The 22,221-nt window shown below is 49.8% G+C and overlaps 1 protein-coding gene across 1 annotated transcript; it reads left to right on the forward strand.

Annotated features, from left to right (window-relative positions):
* Positions 1-902: 902 nt before the first annotated feature.
* SLC2A7 (solute carrier family 2 member 7) lies at positions 903-21,128 on the forward strand (the record flags this gene model as incomplete). The annotated part of the gene is made up of 12 exons (XM_081058076.1): positions 903-932; positions 2,183-2,281; positions 3,641-3,801; positions 5,998-6,122; positions 7,034-7,186; positions 8,789-8,914; positions 9,361-9,548; positions 11,021-11,131; positions 13,461-13,562; positions 15,985-16,060; positions 17,667-17,794; positions 18,413-21,128. 12 exons carry the CDS (start codon positions 903-905, stop codon positions 18,632-18,634), a joined length of 1,521 nt encoding a protein of 506 aa, XP_080914202.1. The 3' UTR covers positions 18,635-21,128.
* Between the last annotated feature and the right edge of the window lie 1,093 nt (positions 21,129-22,221).

Consider the following 22,221-nt stretch of genomic DNA (forward strand, 5'->3'; position numbering starts at 1 on the left):
GTGACAGAGCTAGCAGGGGACAAAAGACACGTGCCTTTCCTAACAGTTTACTAGCCAGGCTTCAGAAGGAATGAGGGCACGGCAGAGAAAACATATTGCACTTTAGAAAATACCTGAATTGTCACAAGCAGACCATTAGGAGAAACAAGGACCTCATGTTCTCTTATTCCTATGGTGCACCATCATGATACTATCCACACACTGACACATTTTCACCCAGACACCCAGTGTATTTGGCTTTGGCCATTTGCCATAACCTTTATGACATGTTTCCACATTATTATGTAATTTCATAATTATCCTTTGAACTGGCAGCCTGGCATTCTAACCAGTTGGTCTGTCATAATTTATTCAGTCATTCCCTACTTTATTTTTTGCTAATAGAGAGAATTCTGAAATGAGCACATGTGTTCAATATTTTACTGACTTCTTTAATACCAGTAAGTGTAATTAGAAACAATTAAGTTGTATGTTTTTAAAAGTATTCCATTTGCTCTTTCCCCAAATATGGACAATTACTCCAAATTTGTAAGAGGAGGCACAGAGAACAAACACGGGAGAAGCATCGAGATCCTGGCCACCAGGCCTGACTGGGTTTCCAGGGCTCCTCATTTCTAGGGACTAATGGCAGATAGTGATTTTTCCCCTCCTTGGTGCCATTGAGGAGGTTCTGGTTTGGGGCTTGGCAGATGCAAAGACAAAATTCATGCTGTGTGTGAAATTTATCTTATCAGCACATCCAAGGAAAATGTGCTCCTGGGGAAAGTCAGCAGGGTCCAGAGGCCAGAGGGTAATAAAACCACACAGGCTGAGGAGAGAAACAGCTGGTCCTGGGCAAGCAGTCGGCACTGAGCAGGACCCGGGTATTGCTTGGGAGCACACCTGTTTCTCCCCTGAACAGGATGGAGACGCCCACCCCACCCAGGGAGGCGGTAAGTGCCAGAGTCTAAGAAACTGTCACTGTCCCTTTCCCATTGGGAGAAAGGTTCTGTGGAGGGAGGGGAAAGCTTTTGAAGTGCTTCTGGCAAGGAGAGGACAGTACTGTCCCTGCCTTTCCTGGGTGTCGCCAGCCCTGGGAGATCAGTGAGGGGGCAAGCAGCTTCCTCAACCAACACAGCTCAGACACAAGAGAGGGAGGTTGAGTCCAGCTCCAATGAAGTGTGGGAGACTGAATGACGTTGGAGATGTCACCCTCCCTCCAACCTTTGCCCACGTCCTGTTCCCCAGCCACTGAATCCTGCATCTTGCACTTCTGGTTCCCAGGTGTACGGGCCTAAGGGCTTTTGGCAGTCAGGCAGCTGGTCAGGGGTGCAGTTAACAGGCAAGCAGAAGGGTGGGAGGATGGTCCAGGGGCCCTGGCTCTAGACCAGCTAGTTTCTCACCTGAATAGAGGGAGATGCCCACCCCACCCAGGAAAGGCTGAGTCCTGGGAGGCACCGATTCAGGCAGCCACAGATCCTGCCCCAATTCTGCCACCCCCTCCTCAGACTCTGGCTCTGGGGCCAGTTCCCCTGAGCTGCCCTGGGTGCTGTGGTAGCCATGGAAGCACAGTTGCCTTGGTTTTCCTGATCCCTGCCCTGGAATGAAAGACAACCCACATGTGTGCTTCAGGGTCTCTCTTTGTTGCTCCCTCCATGTGGAACACTCCTCCCCCAGATGCTCGCAGTCTGCTCCCCCTAATCCATTAAGGGCTCAGCTCAAAGGCACCTCCTCAGAGACTTTTTCTGTCCACCCTACCGAACACAACCCCTCTTTCCCTCCTGTTACCTTGTTTTAGTGTCCTCAGCGCATCATCGTTATTTGGAATTCTCCTATCTGTGTGTTCTCCCCTCCCTCCCCCACCTACCTTCGCTAGAATGTAAGCTCTACAAGGGCATGCACTGCTGCACCTTTTCCTGAAGCATCCCCCCCCCCATCCAGGGCCAGGCACATAGTTGATGCTCAGATATATATGCAAGGAGGGAATGAATGCGGTCGAGGGACGGAAATGATGCGTGCACACTCCCCCCCCCCCCACGTCTCAGACCCCTGAGAGCCCACTCCCAGCCTTGGGCTGCCGCCCCCCACCTGCCACCACCTCCACCTTCCCAGCACAGCCTGAGGTCCCCTACTTCCGGCCCAGCCTCAACCCCGCTTCCAGAAGTCCTAAGTTCCACCCCCCAGAGTCCCTCATCTCCTCCAGAGGCTCCAGCCCACACTAGTGCTGGCGACATTGAGTGCAGCCTTTGGCTCGGCCTTCCAATACGGCTACAACATCGCCGTGGTCAACACGCCGCACAAGGTAGGTACAAGGTGACTGGGAGGCTGCCGCCATTTTCCTCTGCGGAGGCCGCCATCTCCCTTCCGGAGGCCGCCATCTCCCCCAAGCATTCCCTGGATGCCTGCTTCTGGAGACTAGGGGGTGACTAGGGTTGTTTCTCCCTGGAGTTTCATCCTTTCCAGGTACACTGGGACACGGGAGTGGGCTAGGGTGGGGTGGGGGGAACCTGGATTCACTGCCCAGTTGCTTTGGGCCTTAGTCCCACTGCCCTTCCCCTGGGAGGGCCACTTGCGGATGGCAGAGAGAATGGGGTCAAGGACTCAACCCTGGGGCATTTAGGGATTGGAATTGGGGTTGGGGGAAGCAAAGGAAAAAGAGAAGGAGCCCCTGTGGGTGGGATGAACCTGAGGGAAATGTCCCCAAAGCCTAGTAAAAGATAGGAGGCAAGGACACCTCTACTGATAAGTCAAGATGAGGACTGACAACTGACCACTGGCTTTGACCTCATGGAGGGTATGAATGCCCTTGACAAGAGCAGCTGAGGTGACAGCTGGAGGCAAAAGCCTGACTGGCATGGGTTCAAAAGAGAATGGGGGGATTGAGGAATGACAGTGAGGATAGACTGCTTTTTGCAGGAATTCTGTGGCACAGAGGAGCAAAATATGAAGCTTAGTGAGGAGAGATGAGGGGATCATGTTACGTTATTATAAGGCAGGAGTCATGTTTGTACACTAAGGGGAAGGATGCAATAAAGAAGGAAGGACCAGTGATGCAGGACCTATAGGGGACAACCGCAGGGAAAAAGCCCCTGAAAGGGCAAGGACAGGACCCAGTGTCTGTTGCCATTCACTTGGGTGTATAAGTTCTGCTGTACTTTAAAAATCGGTGTCATCAGTTTATAGCTATACTTTATTCAGCATTTGCTCTAGAGGAGGTATTACAGTAGTTGCTCATGGCGTATAGTAATATAATTACTACCATGGATGTGACATCTTTTCTAGGTTAAGCCATGTACCATCACTATATCACATTGAATGATCACAAATTCTCTATTAGGTATATATCGTTTCTATAACCAATGAGGAAACGAAGGCTTATAACTTGTCCAAAGTCACACAATTAATAATATTTATGTTGCCTCTTGCAGAATAAGGCCCTGCAAAGTGAATTTTTTTAACCCCTTTCTGTGCAGCCTGGTTCCTCATCTCGCCCATCGTACAGTAGGCTTTTTCATTCTCAGGTAACAGCAGAGAATCAATTGTGACACCCTAGGGGTATTGGCAGAAGCGTCCTTCAGAACAATAACAACAGGCAATTGAGAATATTACCTCATTCTCTCTCATGAGTTGCCCAGTATTCTGATGGGGCAATGTTTTCCAGGTCTTGAAGTCATTTTATAATGATACCTACTTCGAGCGGCATGGAACATTCATGGACGAGAAGGTCATGCTGCTCCTGTGGTCTTGCACCGTGTCCATGTTTCCTCTGGGCGGCTTGTTGGGGTCACTGACAGTTGGCCTGCTGGTTGACAAATGTGGCAGGTAAACAGGAGGTGTGCTATTCTCATTTAAAATTCGCATTAGTAAACCACGCTGTCTCTGGTGGTTGTGCATGTGGTGGGGAATGATGTGACCTTGAAAAGCAGGAGGCCCTAGTCCCCACTTTGCCATAGACGTGATGCCCTTAAAGCAAGTCCCTGAATTTCTTGGGATTTCTTCCCTTGTCAGTTGCACGGGAACAGCAGTCCCGTCGTGCACCCCACGGAGGTGGTACAGCCTTTGATCAAAGTCCTGGACGGTACTAGTGCCTGGTCAGCACTTCCAGCAGGTACACAATAAATGCTTATTGACTGGGTTTCATTTGTGGTCAGGTGGCCCGTGGCTCCAAGTTGTAACAGCTGCAGCCTCTCCCTGCGTGGCCTCGTCAGTGTTGTTCTGAGGTTTGGGGTTGACACTGAGTCACTCCACGTGGTCCTGTCTCGTGTCTTCTTCGAGAATGCACAGTCGCTTTTGTACTTTGCTTGGCTTGCACGGACTCACTAAAAGTCTTTATGCCCAAGCGCAGGTGCTGCAAAGACGTGACTCCACAGATAAGGGAGGTAGCCCAGGTCAAGGTTCCCGGGAAGGAAGGAGGTGAGCCACAGTCTCAGGGTGACACACCCGGGAATGCTCTCGGGCCACACCCACTCTTTGGAATTCCCAGCTGCACTGGGACCTGCTGTACCGAGGTGGACAGTTTGTGGGTGGGAGTGGAAAACCCTCTAAAGAAACTAACTTCTCAAGAACTGTGGCAATTCAGTTTTCACGCATGGAAGAAAATATTGGCAATTGAAAATTAGTTATTTATTGAAGCAGGACCCGTGGGACCTCTTCTTCTAGATACTTGATTAACAATCAATGTGCCACATGCTTTGCACTTGAATGAAGAAAACATTCAATATGTCGTAATGATGCCATAATCCAGACTTTGTTTGTGGTTCAGACTGTGCTGTTCTCTGCTACACCAGGAGTGACTGGACTGTTCTAGAAGCCCAGGCTTGGCCGCCACGTCCTTGCCTGAACCCACAGTCACAGGCCTTTGGTAGTGGAGGAACCTTCTAGATGGGTCCCCTCACCTCCATCATTTTGCAGATGAGAACCCTGAGACTGGCTGATGCATTAGAGCTCTCCTGGTCCTAGTGGGGTCCAGACAGCCCTGAGCTAAACGATGGCTTCCTGGTCAGTAGGAAGCGCTGGGGGAGGGCTGGCTCGGGTACACAGTTTGTTCTCTCTGGCTTCAGGGCTGGCTGATCCCCTGCTCTCAGAGTTTGGGCTCTGATCCCGCTCTCTCAGGGGTACAGCTGCCCCAGGAGAGAAAAGGGGTCTGAGAAAGCCAGTCTGCATGTCTGGTCAGTCCAATGCTGCCTGGCAGAGAATTTTCACAGTGCTCTATGCTACCCCTCAGGAGGGGTTTCTGGGTTTCTCTTTAAAACCCCCTCACCCCCTAATCCCACCCCCACTCTTGTCATCAGAGCCCGACCCCCTGGCTGAGTGGTTCAGCACATTGTGACATTCAGGGGTCTGATGGTCCCCAAAGCTGAGTGGAGTGTGGGAAAATCAGAGTGGTGAAGCCAGCAGCTGCCCCACAACTGGGGCACCCCATTCCTTCCGGATCCCCCACTGTTTTTTCCTCTGGCAAAACCCAAGCCAAAGAGGGTGAGGGGGTTAAGGGAGCCATTGATGGAAGCCAGTATGGGGGCACAGAGCATAGACTGAAAGGGAGGGGTAGATTGTGGGTGACAGGCAGGGGACAGACAGCATAGTTGTCTTTCTCAGACACCCCCTACCTCTCCTTCATAGACTCATGGGTTTTCAGCCTTGGAAGGAATCTGAGAGATCACCTAGTCCAACTCTGTATCCCCCTGTTGTGGAAGCCCCTGTTCACACCCCTGGCAATCTTCATCTAGTCTGGTCTCTGCTTGAATACCACCAGTGACAGTAGGCTCCCTACCTGTGGAGGCATCTCATTCTGTTTCCTTCCCTTCTGTTCTCAGTCAGCTCCAGTTGCTAGCATGTTCCCACACCCCACCCAACCTGGGACTTCTGTCTGGTGGTCCTGGCTTTCCTGCTCTTCCTGGCCACCAGCCTTCTCAGGCACATGCCCGCCCTTTGTAATGGCTGCCTGGAGAATAGGAGTTGGTGTCAGGAGAGCTCCTGCCGCCTCAGCCCCCTGCCCTCTGGGCTCTGCTGTCCTTGCAGAAAGGGAACCCTGCTGATCAACAACATCTTCGCCATCATCCCTGCCATCTTGATGGGAGTCAGCAAAGTGGCCAAGGCTTTTGAGCTGATCATCTTTTCACGAGTGGTGGTGGGAGTCTGTGCAGGTACCTGGAGTAACAGCTGAAGCCCCAAGCCCATGCTCAGGTTCCCCAAGCGGGAAAGGGTCTGAGGCCCAGCACCGCCGGTCTAGGCTGGGGCAGGGGAGCCGAGGGCCTTCCTGGTTCTGCCCGGCTCATTTCCCTTCCGGGCATCCTCCTCGCTGTTTCCAGGCCCTTGCAAACCTCATGTTCTCTCTCCCCTCCCCTTATTTAACAAAACCTCTCAGGGAAGGATCTTTAGTAACTTTTGAGTGGTGAGCACACAAGAGAGTATACAGCTGTCATACTATATATTTACATAATATTATTGAACAGTAACTACCCCAATAAATTTAATTAAAAATGTGTTTTAAACACCACACTTTTACCTTGAAGTATCAGTAAGTGATAAGGCTCTACAAGGTGTCTTCTGAGGAGGCCATGGGGTGTACACTGAAGACGAGGGCTTAAAGGAAAAGGAATACAGAATTTGGGGCCTTGGTCAGCAGGGGAGCCCCATTTCTTACCTGCGGCGGTTTCTTCTATTTTTAAAAAAGTGATACAAGTAATCTGTGCCTTAGAAAAGTCAGACAGTAAGTCAGAGAGTTGTCTTTAAGTCCCACTAACCAGGGCAGGTGGCCCCAGCTCTACGACTAGGACGGAGAGGAAATCCTTCTCACACCCTGCCAGTGTCCTCTGGGAGTCTGAGGATTCTGGAAGGGTTTCCTCCTAATTGCAAACTAAATAGCCCACATGGTCCATTTCCATTTCCCTGGAGGGAGGTGGGGGCTGAGCAAGCTGCCTATCAGCAGTGCTGACACCATGAAGCTCGGGGATCATGAGATGGAACTGAATTAAGTCTCAGGGTCCCAGGTCCCAGGTCACAGGAGGCTGGGATTTCTTTGCTTCTCTCCTGATTTTTGTTTTGCTGGAACCAGGCATCTCCTACAGTGCCCTTCCCATGTACCTGGGAGAGTTGGCTCCTAAAAACCTTAGGGGCACTCTGGGAACAATGACTGAAGTTTTTGTCATCGTGGGAATCTTCCTAGCGCAGATCTTCAGCCTGCAGCCCATCCTGGGCAATCCTACAGGTACTGGTGGCACCCCAAGGTCAACGGGAAGAGAGTATGGGGGCCACATGGGGGCTGCAGGCACTGGGTCCAGTCGTTCACTCCGCTGTGCCCATGTCACTGGCGGAGCAAGTCCGTTGAGTTCCAGAGGTGATCTTTGGGTTGAGCAATGTGCAGTTTGATGACATAGGTGGCTTTGAGAAGGACAGTTTTTGATGAGTGATGGGGGCAAATAGAGCTTGGGAATAGAAGGAGAAGACTAGGAGACAAGAGGCATACAAAACTCTTGGGAGTCTTACTATTAGATTGGTGCAAAAATAATTGTGGTTTAAAGGGTTAAAAATAACAGCAAAAACCACAATTACTTTTGCACCAACCTAATATAATGGGGAGGAGAGAAGTTGGGTGGTAGCTGGAAGGGGGAGTGGGCTGGAGAGGAGAGGTTTTCTGTCAGCTGGGAGAAATAACAGTACGTGGTGACTCTAGGAATGAGCCAGTAGCTGGGAAATGGGTACAGGGCCGTCAGGCAGCGCACAGCACAACTGTTACCGGCTAGGTATGGTGCTTGTAGACGTTTTCTTCTGGTTGCTTCTATTTTCTCAATGAAATAAGAGGCAAGCCCATTGCTAGAGAGCGGGCAGGGTGGGTGGGGGAGAATGGGGGGTGGGGGTGAGGGTGGGGGAAGGGGTGAGGGTGGACATTTAGGAGAGAGGAGAAGAGGTGAAACAGTCACTGGGGAAAGTGAGTGCAGCGGGGTTTGCTTTTGTTTTTTCCATAAACATTTTCAAATGACACAAATTCCTTAATGGGTGGATTTATGTCTTTGTCCCCAAAGTACGATGAAGGGACTCGGGACCCAGTAGGTGCTCAATGAAAGGTCATTAGTTCTAACGATTCCCAGACTGCCCCAGTGTCATTGAACGTTACGCGCTCTGTTCATGGAAGGGGACCTGGAGGAAGCCATGCTGGCTGGCTGCTGCCCAGAGCCGCCTGGCGCTGATGCCTGGTGCGCGCTGTCCCTTCCAGCCCTCACCACGCTGGGTGTGGCGCTGTGTTCTTATCACCGTCATCTCATCATCTTTACTGATGACACAACAGGTGTGGAGAGGGTAAACCAATCATCCAATTCCCATCACAGCTGGCAGGGGTTAGCTGAATCAGTATGTCCTGCCTAACCCGCTCCTTCCGGAAGGACCTTCCACAGCCGCTGTGCTGGCCACCCCCGCCCCCTACCCAGACTAGTGAGAGAGAGAGGTCATTCGTAGCCGTAAAATTAGCAACAAGACATGGCTTCATTTTCTCTAGGGCTCACACTTTTAAATCATATACTGTTCCTAAGAAAAGCAATGCTCTTCCTGCAAAAGGAACTGATAACTTATCGTTTTAAAATTGTAATTATTTTCTCCATTTTAAAATGTGGAAACCCTGTGTGGTTGGGTCCTGGGCAGCCACTTCTTGACAAGGACTAGAACCCTGCTGTCCTTGGCTCTCACTGAGGGCTGGAAAGCCATGGGAAGTGACCTTGTAAGAGGAGAGAGTTGGGACATGGGGAAGGTCAGCTGGAGCGTGCTCAGAGCCCCCAGGGATCCCTGGCAGTCAGTTCTTGGTGTCGGTTTGTTCCAGGCTGGCCCGTGCTCTTGGCACTCACGGGGGTTCCTGCGCTGCTACAGCTGCTCTCTCTGCCTTTCTTCCCTGAGAGCCCACGGTACACCCTGATTCAGAAAAGAGATGAAAACACAGCTCGGCAAGGTACGGGAGATACAGGCTGCTCTGTCAAGACCCTCTCACCCTCTCTCTTCCCTGCCACCTCCCACACCTGCCCAAACGTCTCAAAGCAGAGAACAGGCAGGTGACAGGATGGGGAGAAGCGCTCCAAGACACAGGTGCAGATGGGAGAGAGTAGAACTGAGGTGGTGAAGCTCTGGGGTATGGTCCAGCAGAGAAAGCAGACAAGGCCATGGTCAACATCACGGCTGATGGGTGTTGAAAGTTAAGAGCTTGACCAGGGTGGGTGTGGTTGTGCTTGGGGACACCATCCCAATGTTGGGGACCTAGTTGGGGTCAGTGAGCATTCCACACTGGGAGAACAGCCTGTGGCCAGAGGTGGGCCAAGCTTACGGGGAGCTGTCCCCGGCTTCCCTCAGCCATGGGTAAGTGCCATCAGCAATGAGATGAGGCCGCTCTGCTCCCTGCAGCTCTGAGGAAACTAAGAGGCTGGGCTGATGTGGATGACGAGATGGAGGAAATGCGTGTGGAGGCGGAGGCCGAGAAGGCTGAGGGCCGCCTGTCCGTGCTCAACCTCTTCACCTTCCAGCCTCTGCGATGGCAGCTCATCTCCATCATTGTGCTCATGGCCGGCCAGCAGCTTTCCGGGGTCAATGCGGTACGCCGGGCGTGAAGGGCTGGCCAGTGTGCCCAGCAGTCGGCGGGAGGTCACAAGGAGGGGTGATTAGCCCTGCGGTGGGGCTACTGCGGTATCCAAGCAAGGTTCTCTCCCAGAACTTCCGGTCCTCTTGAAAGCCACTTGATTGTATTAGACCCAACAAACGTTTACTGAATTATCAAGAACAGTATCCACATGAATACTGTAGTGTGTGTATTGTTGCAAAGTTCCAAGTGTGCAAAGCTGAGTTCCGTATCCAGGAGGAATGAGAGTGAAAAGCCAGTGGATGTAGCTCGCTCCTCAGTAGCTGGGATAAGCCAGAGTCCCAAATACATGGCCGCCAGGTAATTGCACCTTATTGCCCAGAATGTTATTGTTGCAAGAAGCAACGCGTCCCTGGAAGAGGCTCAAGCGGAACCAGACTTAATTTACAGAAGCAGCTCAAGCCCTGGAAGGCCAGGGACACAGCTGGGCATCCATCAGGAGCAGCCCAGAAGCGAGGACTGAATGTCTCGAGGGAACCAGGGAAATTCTCTGTCTCTCCACTCTACCTCTCCCTCATGCCAGCCTCACTTTTCTCTTGCTACAGAACCTTTTCTTTGCTTCCCAGTCCCCAAGAGAAAATGTCCCCTGCCGATAGTCCTTTCACCTCTCTTCAAGAGACTAGCTGGCTGAGATGAGCTGGAGACCTTCTAGAACCAATTTCAGGTTCCCACGGGAGGTGTTAGTGAACACAGTTTGGATCACGTGCCACCTTGGACTCACTCATCTGCGACCGTTGGTGGCACCACTTTCTGTGAACACGGTTCTTCGACTGTAACTGGATCTATGGGTGGTGTGGAGGGAAGGGTGGAGATCTGAAAAACATTCTGGGAGTCTGGGGGTTGCTTCCATAAATGTCTGCGACTGGGTGGGTAATCCAGCTGGTACTCAAGTAAAGTGTCAGGAAGAGGTGGCATCAGGCCTTCAGGGCAAATGTTAAACATTCACGTGAATGTTAAACATTCACGTTTAACAAGTGATGTTGGGAGTGGTAGACAGCCTCTGGCAGGAGCCGCTGAGTGGGCAACAGCATGTGTGGCTTTCGGAAGGGCTGTGTGTCCTGGGCCCTGGGCTGGGAGAGAAGCTGAGCTTGGGATTCGCTTGGCCCAGAATATAGGGCAAGGTGTCATTCTGTGGAGGCTGAGATAGTAGACTAACAAAGCGACGGAGGGAAAAGTCTTAGAGTCGTCTAGTCCAGCTCCCCTATAACAGGTGCAGAACCTGAGTCCCAGAGGGGGGAGGACCTGTACAACCTGGGGTGCCAGGCAGAGCCAGGCTCCATCCCATGTCTCCTGACTCCAGGTCACAGCTCTTTCGTCCCACCAGCAACTGCCCTCTTCCTGTCCAAGAGAGGTCCCTTGGGATGTCAAGACTGTTGTGGCAGCAGGAAAAGTAAGCCTGTCCTCACAGCCCTTGTGCTTCTGTGTTAGATTAACTACTACGCAGACACGATCTACACATCCGCTGGAGTAGAGGCTGCTCACTCCCAGTACGTCACAGTGGGTGCTGGCGTGGTCAACATTGTGATGACCATCATCTCGGTGAGTGACCTGGAACGTCCTTTCCCCTGGGGTGGGAGGGAAGGCCCTAAGCAGGTGCTCTGCAGGCAGACAGGAGCCCCACAGAGTCCACTGAGAGGCACTGGGGGCACAGGTCCTGGGTCACCTGAGGGACATGGACTTCTGGACGTGCACATACTTACCACTGTGTGACCTTGACCTGGATACTTAATACCTTCAAATCCAAGTTTCTTCCTTTGCAGAATGGTTACGGTGATTGCAATACCCATTATGCTGATGTAGGTGTTATTTATTGTTGGTGTAAAACTGTTACTACATAGTTTTATATTTAAAATCTGAACCACTTACGCCTTCTTGCATACGCTGTTAAAAAAGGGAATCCAAAAAGTATGTATGCTCATGAACAAAGTCAGGTGACCATGACATTCTTTTCTCCAGAACTTTTTCAGTGGTTATCTTACATTTTTTTTTTTTTTTTAAATATCTCACAGTGGCTTTATTCTTTTTTTTTTTTTTTTTTTTTTTAAGTTTCTTTTTTTTTTTTTTTTTTAAGAAAGGGTTTATTTTTTTTTTACATTTTTTTTTTGCCTTTGTGTGTGTGTGTGTGTGTGTGTGTGTGTGTATGTGTGTGTTGAGAGCCCACTGGCCCATGTGGGAATCGAACCGGCAGCCTTCGGAGTTAGGAGCATGGAGCTCTAACCGCCTGAGCCACCGGGCCGGTCCTCTTACATTTTTTTTTATTCCTACTTCTTGAGTTACTTGTGAGGTTAAAGATGTTTTAGAAAGCTTTTTATTACTTATTTGCATTTTCCCCAGAACCAATTTAAGGCCCAATCAACTTTCAGAGGGTTTAGCAGGGTGGGAGGGAGACGTGAAGGGGAACAGCAGGAGTGATGGGAGGATTGGGGGCAGGAGTGAGGCCCCAAACCCCATTCTCCACCCTCCCTCCTGCTCATTCCCTTAGCCCCTCCCCTCTTCCTCTAGGGCAGATCCATCCTCCATCCTCAGAACCCTTCTACTCTAGGTAGGACCCTCTTCCTCGTCATCTTACCTGGAGAACCCCAGCCAGGAAGACAGGGGAGCCTCCTCTCTGCCTGGGGGTCGGAAGGGGATGGGGCACCAGGCATGGAAGGTGGCCTTACTGCTCTAAGTTGTGTGTGCAGGGCTGGGGTTGCTCCTGCCCGGCTTCACTGGATGGCAGTGATAATCCCATCTGTAGGCTTGTTGGCAGAAATGGAAGTGACATGCGTAAAGTGATCGTGGAAGGTCTGGCACTGAGTTGGCCTTCAGTGTGGCCGTGTGGTTGACGCTGGTGTAGGGATGGAGTAGAACTGGAGATGGTGTCAGAACCAGAGGAAAGGAAGCAATACTGGCCAGAAGGAGCATGGCGTCTGTGTGGAATATTCGAGAAGCTACAGGCTAAAAAATAGGTGCATGTCCAGGAAGTGGAAAAGGAAGTAGGTGGGGTGATGGGGACCCTCACAATGCGAGGTCAGATTCTGGGTGGCCATTGCATGAATTGGAGCAGCAGGTAGTGGGAGGGGGCTATTTTAGAATGTAGGTTTTATTATTATTCAGGTATGATGAGGCCAACATATCAGATGTTTGCCATTAAAAAGATAGTTTGTCACTCACAGTTCCAAACTGTGAGAGGAGGGAGAGAGGGGTAGGCCACGTGACACAGGGCCACTTGGAGAAGCACCAGGGACAGCCGGGGTGGGGTGTGTGTGTGGACAAAGGCCTTTCCTGTGGTTTCCGTGGGAAGGAACAGGAAGACAGGGTGAGCAGGCTCAGGACTGGCCGGTTTGAATGGTTTCAGCTGGCTCTGGGCACAGAGGCTGCCCTGGTTGTCTGGTACCTGCCCTGTGTGATTAGGGCAGCGGGCAGTGGCCCTGAGCGTGAGAGCCCAGAGAGGAGGTGGTTGGGGTGCGGGTTCTGGATGGGTTGGTTTCATATGAAAGACACGCTCACCGGTGATTTGCTTGCTGTGTCTAGAAATTGGCTAACCACGGTAGTCCCTCCAGAGGTCAGCAGGTCCCAAGATGTCACAGCATCAAATACAGAAACTAGAAAGTGTGGTTATGACAGTGGGGCGGGGTTGAGGGGTGCAGGTTGTCGAGCTCCAGGGCTCTGCAGGTGACTGAGACAAACAAGGAAGGGCCGTGGTATAGTCTGATGGCGTGAACTCAAACTCACGTCGAGATAAGCAGCCTATGTTCCACGTAGTAGGCAGCAGAGGTAAGAGGGGCCCTTAGGGAGGGACTGGAAGAAGGAGTGGCGGCACCGGGTCCAAGAATTCGGGGCGTCCCCAGTGCCATCAAGCCCTTCAGGTTCTCCCCTTCTCCTCCAGGCTTTCACCGTTGAGTGGCTGGGGCGACGGCGCCTCCTGCTGGTCGGCTACGGCATCTGCGGTTCGGCCTGCCTCACACTGATGCTGGCGCTCCTCTTCCAGGTCTGAATTAATTTCCCTGCCCCACCACGCAGGGAAGTGGAGCGGGACCCAAGCCTGCAGGGGTGTGGGAGGCCCCTGTAACAGAACCAGCACCAAGAGACCAGGCTGGTTCTCAGCCGTGTCTGACTCCACACCCCTACACTGCAAGTACTTTGTAATGCCTGGTCCTACAGGGCCCTCACCGACACGCAGACATGTAGATAAGTAACTAAATAGAACGCTCTAACCATAACGTAAAGGAGAAACAAGAAGAATTGACAACAAAATAGGTATTTCAGTATGTAAATGCACTAGAAAATACCCACCAATGATGAGCGAGAGTCGATATAAGAGAAGGGAGATCAGAAGTCATTCCATTCAAGGAGTAGAAGAAAAGGAGAACCAAGTTGGTGTGGACGACAGACTAAACTCGCGTTAGGATAATAACCATGGACCACATGTGTTTGTATGTGATAGGAGAAAGGGAAATCGCCTTAATTAGAGCAGGGACAACACAAGTGAGCATGGTTTGATTTATAAACGTGTTGTGAAAATAACGCCCCAGGTTGCAAAAGGAGGCGGAGCTCTCATCTTGAAATCTGACTACATGTCAACATGTATGTTGGTCTCTAATATTAGAAATATCTTGGAGACCTGATCAGAATGAAGTGGGAAAATAAACAGTAATATGAGAGGATATAAAGTCATTGGAGATCGGGTCAGAGTGAGATTGGAACACAATCTTTCTTGTTTTCTCCCAAAACAAGAAATACATCATTTTAATTTGTAATTTTTCTCAGCCTATATTTATTACCTGTGTGCTATGAACATTTTGAAAATACATAGGACGGCCATAACATGAACTGTTTTGAAGACAACCTGCATCTTGTACATCCTCCCTTACTTCTTTGCCATTGTTTTTGTGGTAGCTGCGCCAGCGGACAGAAACCCTTTTCAATTAAAACTGTATATTTGGAACCGCAATCATACATCAAGATGAGAAGCTGCAGAGAGGTTATTTTGCAATTCAGAGACAGTGTCTTCCTTCTTTTCCAAGCTGTCCTTTCTGTAATGACGTTCCCTTAATTCCTGGCCGAGAGCAAAGACCATCAGTTGACCATCAGGTGGACAACTGGCCATGTTCAGGGAATGACACAGGAGCCTGTTGGGGACAGGGCTGGCGGAAAGCAAAGGACAGGGCTGGCGAGGAAAATACTAGTGACAGTCCTGTCTTGGTTTAATTAAAGTTTCCTTTTTAAAGATCTTAATTTTTTTACTTTAAAACTCATCTAAATGTTTAGCAGAACCTGTAGGAACTTTAGGCAAGTGAAAACAAGTAAATAGAACTAGACATTATCTGCAGAGAGAATTGCTAGTTACGTCTGGGAAAGCTTGGTGGTGTCCCCGGCAACCCTTTTTGTCTTACTGCCTCTATCCAACCGATCAGCCAGTCCTATCGGCTCTGCCTGAACACATACCCACGTGGCACCATGGCCACATGGCACCATGTCCAGGACGGCCCCTCCAGCCTCAGCCATCCCTCCCTTGAGTCAAGTTTGGAAGTGGACCCCAAGCTGCCTACCTGCTTCTGCCCTGCCACCCACAGCTGTCTTTCTTGAAATGTGAATCAGAGCTTGTCCGTCCTCTGCTTAGAAGCCTCAGCTAGCTCTTCACCACATGTCATCCTTTGTTCTGGAGGCTGTCCTTCTCCCCTGTCATTTTCCATTGGACAATTCATGGAGAGAGGTGTTCCTGGCCCACCTCATGGCAGCGCTGTGCCACCTACTCCTTCGTAGCCCTTCTCATAACTGCAGTGAAACAGTTCCACGCCCAGTTAGTTTAAGTTTGCACCTGGTTTTGCGCCGGCCATTGCCCTGGCTGTAGGGGGCAGAGACGGCCTGGCAGCTCTCCTGGTTCCATGGCTTCTGGGGGGATTCTCTCAGCTGGTGCAGCATCTGGGTGCCAGCACCAGCCCTGCCGATTGTCTGACTCGGCCGTTGCTTGACCCCTGAGGGACTGGGCATCCTCATCGTCTGCACTCAGGCTCTCTGTGCGCTGAGTCCACACTTGTAGGATTGAAATGATAATATCCTCGCTCAGAGGAACGTCATGGAGATGAAGTGGGTTGATAATTGTGAAGGGTAGAAAATTAAAAAAAAGAAAAAGGGAGCTGCACTTCCTGTCACATTACTCTCAACTAGAAAAGGCTTGTGGAAGCCTGTGAATTACAACTGGATGTCACTTCCTCTTCTCATCTTCCTTGTGCTCTTGTCCACAGAGCCCCTGAAGCCCACGTAGGTGCTCAAATCCAGGTGTGGCTCCTACCTGTGGCGGGAGGGCGGGACCCCAGGTGGACCCATCTGCACGTGGGGTCTTGGCCTTGAGGTCTCAGCGGTCCCAGGCCGGGCCTTGTCAGGCACAGACACCATGCCTCTCCCCGCAGAGCAGGGTCACGGAGCTGTCTTACCTTGGCGTCATCTGTGTCTTCACCTACATCGCAGGACATTCCATCGGTCCCAGTGAGTACGTGCACACCCCGGGACCCCCTCCAGGGCCTACCCAGCACGTCGTATCTGGACAAATAGTTATCAAATGATCCCATGCTCTTGATTCGTGCTGTGCTTATGTGCCCTTTATCTTTTCCTCCGTTCTGGTACAAACCCCACCCACACTTGAAGGCCAAGCTCAGTTCGCCTTTTCCTCAAAGGCAAGTCACATTCACTCAATCAACAAACATTTACTAAGTGCCAGCCAGTGCCACAGCCAGGCCTGGGCCCCGCCAATCTCCTGTGACTCCCAGAGGTGCCCAGCCTCAGAGCTGAGCTTCTGCAAAAAGGGACCTCGTACCAGCCAGTGCCCACGGTGGGCACCTCGGTTTCCATCCAAACCCTCTACATGCTCGCTTTAGCCTCCAAGCCCAGAGCCGGCCCAATGCTCAGTTGCCTTTAGTCCCCTGACCTCCAGTTACAGTACGAAAATAAAGGCACTGATCCATTCAACACACACTGATGGGATAGATACCGGCTTTCCTGTGCTGTGCCATGCATGGGGGACAGAGCTGTGAACGAGGCCATACAGTCGTGTTTCAGGGTATTCAGGTGGGCTTTTTGGCATGTGCCCTGTATGTGGAGGTGGGAGGGCCCAGGAACAAGAGGTCCGGCGTGTGTGGGGGAGACCTGGGTTCTAGGGCTCTGTCCCTCACTGCCTGTGTCGCCAGAGCAAGCCGCTGAGCTTCTCCGGGTCTCGGGCTCCTGAGTGAAGAACGTGGTTAATCAGATGTGCTGGCAGATTGGGGATCAGATGCCGGACTGTGTGACATGTGAGCCAGGTCCTAAGGGTCTGCTTTGCTCCGGGTCCCCTAGAGGGGAGGCAGGAGGCGGGAGGCAGGACAGGGCGAATAGGACACTCCCCTCACCGGTGAAGAAAGGTCCCTCCCCGCTGGATTGTACGAGTTTCACATTAGATGTTCCCAGGGCAGCGCATTCGGGGGCTTTGAACGCCTTTCCATCGCCATCCACTGAGACTGAGCGTTTTCAGTGTGGTCCTGTCACTCCCAAGGGTCGGAAATTGGCTGGGGGCAGGGAGAGATCTTATTCTTTTTATGTGTAAAGTCATAGATAAACATACAGTACATAAACAGATACACAGTGTGTCTGTGGTATTAAAACTGGATGAGTGATGATGATTGGGGGCGGGGACGGGGTGGGGGAATGGCTTTAGACAGTTTAGACAAGTCTCCTTAAGGAAAAAGGTTGAGCAACAGACCCAAGGTAAGGCGCCGACCTCGGGCACTTGCCATTCCCCAGACCTACCACAAGGGGACAGCACTTCCCAAGCCAAAGAGCTCACTGAGCTCTGCTCCCTTTCACTGTCTCTGAGATTTTCAAAATGACACCCACACCAGGGAAGAAAGGATTCTTTGTGAACTTCGTAAGGAGGTTGACCCCACCCTGCACCACGCAGCTGTGGGTGAACCCAGGGGGAGCCAGAGGGGAGAGGAAACTGGTGCTCTGGCTTCTTCTGTTGGCAGTCTGGTACAGGCTGTGCTCCAAAGGGTCTGGGGTTGGGGGTAGGGGCCTCCGAGGCCCTCTCCACTCCATTCGTCCTGTGCTTCCTGCCCTCGAGGTCCCGTCCCCTCCGTGGTGAGGACTGAGATCTTCCTGCAATCCTCCCGGCCGGCCGCTTTCATGGTGGACGGGGCAGTGCACTGGCTCACCAACTTCATCGTGGGCTTTCTGTTCCCTTCCATTCAGGTGAGTGGGGATGTCTGGAGGGAAGCAGGGGTGGGCGGCCTCTTGCCCTATTCCCTGTGCCACCCTGCACACCCTCAAGGCAGGAGGGGCTCCAGGAAATAAGCAGTGGTTCCTGTCCAGCTCACTAAGAACATCAGCTAATTCGACAAGGGTGGCTGGCAGACACATTCAAGGTCCATGAAACACATGGCACCACCTCTGCCAAACTCTGAGTATGCCAGTTTCCCACGTACCAAGAGGAGCTCTCTCATTCAAATTGTGAACGGTTGTGGTCTGCCAAGTTCAAAGGCAATAAAAAGCAAGCTGAAGCCAGAGAGAGGGAACAAATCCCCTTACTGCTGCCCCCTTCCTCTGCTTCTGGAGGTGTGGACATCAACTCCACGTTCTCCATGCCTCAAGGCCAGAGGACATAACATCGCTCTTGTGAAAAGGCTAAGTAATCATTTTTGATATGAGGACAGGGCCCAATTTTCTAACTATTTCACTCTTCCAGAAGTAAAAGTAAAACTGGCCACTCAGAAACTCCTCCATGACTCACAAAGCCCCCCCCCCCCCCAGAACTGTCCCTGTCATTTCTTTGTCTTCCCTTTCCTCTTGTTTTTTTGTCTTGTGGCCTAGGAGGCCATTGGGGCCTACAGTTTCATCATCTTTGCTGGAATCTGCCTCCTCACTGCTGTTTACATCTATGTGGTGATTCCTGAGACCAAGGGCAAAACATTTGTGGAGATAAACCAAATATTTGCCAAGAGAAACAGAGTTGAGATTCTAGAGAAGAAAGAAGAAACCACAGATGTTGGGTCTCAGATACCCTCTGTGCCTGCCATGCAAACTTCCTTTTAATGGCTCAGAATGTTCCCCAATGCCACATCAAGGCTTCCTTCTCTGAGAAAGGGGACTTTCTGCCCTAAGCCTTGAGGGAGAGTCACAGCTGTGAGATTTTTGTGCCCCCCAGTGGCAACTGGGAGACTTTGGAAAGTTTAGTCCCTGATTTGGTTGAGATGTGGTTAGCTTCCAGCGCTAACCCCTGGGAGACGTGATGCAGGAGGGTGTGCATGTACCTGAGCATTGATTGGCAAGACTCGATTCTGTGACTACATTGGCTCCAACACGCGAATGATGTATGGACACACTTTTATAAAGCAAAACTTTTCAAGTTCAGCGATTGGTATGGAGGCCAAGATCCCGGTCAATGTGTTGGTTTGAGAATGAAAGGAACTAGAGGTCAAAGCTCTGCATCCCATTGCCTTCCTGGGGTAAGGGTCACTCCTTCTCTCACTCTGTGGCTGCACATATCCTGGGCAGCGTCACAGCCTACAAGGCCAGTTGGGCAAGAGAGGTTAGAGTGATCTTCGGATTGTTTAGAAAAATACTCTCTCTGGGTTGGTCAGTTGATATCTGCTTGGAAACAGGGGAGCACTGTATCGAAAGAGCTAAAGTGCCAAAGCTCACTCACTAAGCAATACATAACCTGTATAGCCCTATATCAATTAAAGAAATTGAGCTGGTAGTTGAAAAACTTCCCACATAGAAAACTTCAGGCCCAAATGGATTCACTGGTGAATTCCACCAAACATTTAAGGAAGAAATAATACCAATTTGATACAAATTCTTCCAGGAAATGAAAGAGGAAGGAGTACTTCTCAACTCATTCTATGAAGCCACCATTATTCTGTAAAACTAAAGACGTTACAAGAAAGCTGTAGACCAATACCCTGATGAACATAGACACAAAAGTTATTGACCAAATCTTAGCAAATAGGATACAATGATGTGTTATAAGGATAATAATATATCTTGACTAAATGGGACTTATTCTAGGAAAGGAAGGTTGGCTTAATCCTCCCCAAATTTATCTATAGATTCAACACAATTACAATAAAAATTCCAGGAGGATTTTTTTTTAGGGGGTGGGGAGAGTAGAAATTGACAAGCTGATTCTACAATTTATGTGGAAATGCAAAGAACTAACCAAAACAACTTTGAGAAAGATGAAGTTGGAGGACTAATATGACCTAATGTCGAGACTCATGATAAAGCTACAGTTATCAAAAGAGTGTGTTGTAGCAGACAGATTAGTGGAACACAATAAAGAAATAAGTCCACACAGACAGACAACTGCTTTTTGACAAAAGCAATTGAATGGTGACAAGATAGTATTTCCAATAAACATGCTGTGGTAATTATATTCATAAGTGAAAAAAATAAACTTTTATCTATACCTCACATCATGTACAGCAATTAACTCAAAATGGATCGTAGGCCTAAATTAAAACCTTGAACTATATAAAACTTATAGAATAGAACATAGCAGATAAATATTTGTGAGCTTGGGTTACGCAGAAACAATACCAAAAGCAAAATCCATAAAAGAAAATATTGATGAACTGGACTTTGACAAAATAAAAAACTTCTACTATTTGGAATACACTGTTATGCCAATGAAAAGACAAGCCACAGACACGGATGTGCCAGATGTGACATCTATGTGAAAATCATGTATCTCAGAGAGACTTGTATCCAGAGGTATAAATGTATAATATATAAAGAAATCTCGGAGCACAATAAAAAAGAAAACAAACAACTCAGTTTTTAAAGTAGGCAGAAGATTTGAACAGATACCTCACCAAAGAAAACATATGATTGTAAATAAGCCCATGAACAGATGCCTAACATTATTAGTAATTAGGGAAATACAAATTAAAACCACAGTGAGATACCATGACATACCCATTAGAATGCCTGAAATTAACAATACTAACTACATCATGTGTTGACCAGGATATGAAGAAACTGGAACTCATGCGCACTGCTGGTAGGAATGTAAAATGGTACAGACACTTTCAAAACGTTTGCCAGTCTCTTAAAAAGCCAGACATCTCCCTTATGATCCAGCATTCCACTCCTAGGTGTTTACCCAAAGAAATTAAAGCACATGTCCATAAAAGCCTGCTACACAAGTGTTCATAGCAGGTTTATTGGTAATGGCCAAGTGCTGGACACAGCATCCCTGGGCGAAGGAATAAACAGATTATGGAATATCCGCATGATGGAACACTACTCAGCAAAGTTATAAACCATTGCCCCATGCCACACTGTGCATGGGTCTCAAAGTAACTCTGGTCAATGAAACAAGCCAGACTCCCCCCCAAAAAAATACGTATTGTATTATTTTAATTATATAAAATTGTAGAAAATGCAGACTACTCTATAGTGACAGAACAGATCAGTGGTTATGTGGGGGAAACTTTTGAAATTATGGAAATGTTCATTATCTTCATCGTGCTGATAATATCATGGATGTGTGCATATGTCAAACCATCAAATTGTACATTTTAAATAAGAAAAGAAATGATTGATTAAAAGTATTTTTAAAATTCGCATTAGTAAACCACGCTGTCTCTGGTGGTTGTGCATGTGGTGGGGAATGATGTGACCTTGAAAAGCAGGAGGCCCTAGTCCCCACTTTGCCATAGACGTGATGCCCTTAAAGCAAGTCCCTGAATTTCTTGGGATTTCTTCCCTTGTCAGTTGCACGGGAACAGCAGTCCCATCGTGCACCCCACGGAGGTGGTACAGCCTTTGGTCAAAGTTCTGGACGGTACTAGTGCCTGGTCAGCACTTCCAGCAGGTACTCAATAAATGCTTATTGACTAGGTTTCATTTGTGGTCAGGAGGCCCGTGGCTCCAAGTTGTAACAGCTGCAGCCTCTCCCTGCGTGGCCTTGTCAGTGTTGTTCTGAGGTTTGGGGTTGACACTGAGTCACTCCACGTGGTCCTGTCTCGTGTCTTCTTCGAGAATGCACAGTCGCTTTTGTACTTTGCTTGGCTTGCATGGACTCACTAAAAGTCTTTATGCCCAAGCTCAGGTGCTGCAAAGACGTGACTCCACAGATAAGGGAGGTAGCCCAGGTCAAGGTTCCCGGGAAGGAAGGAGGTGAGCCACAGTCTCAGGGTGACACACCCGGGAATGCTCTCAGGCCACACCCACTCTTTGGAATTCCCAGCTGCACTGGGACCTGCTGTACCGAGGTGGACAGTTTGTGGGTGGGAGTGGAAAACCCTCTAAAGAAACTAACTTCTAAAGAACTGTGGCAATTCAGTTTTCACGCATGGAAGAAAATATTGGCAATTGAAAATTAGTTATTTATTGAAGCAGGACCCGTGGGACCTCTTCTTCTAGATACTTGATTAACAATCAATGTGCCACATGCTGTGCACTTGAATGAAGAAAACATTCAATATGTCGTAATGATGCCATAATCCAGACTTTGTTTGTGGTTCAGACTGTGCTGTTCTCTGCTGCAGCAGGAGTGACTGGACTGTTCTAGAAGCCCAGGCTTGGCCGCCACGTCCTTGCCTGAACCCACAGTCACAGGCCTTTGGCAGTGGAGGCACCTTCTAGACGGGTCCCCTCACCTCCATCATTTT

The sequence above is a fragment of the Rhinolophus hipposideros genome (genome assembly GCF_964194185.1).
Source record: "Rhinolophus hipposideros genome assembly, chromosome: 8".
Classification (NCBI taxonomy): Eukaryota; Metazoa; Chordata; class Mammalia; order Chiroptera; family Rhinolophidae; genus Rhinolophus; species Rhinolophus hipposideros.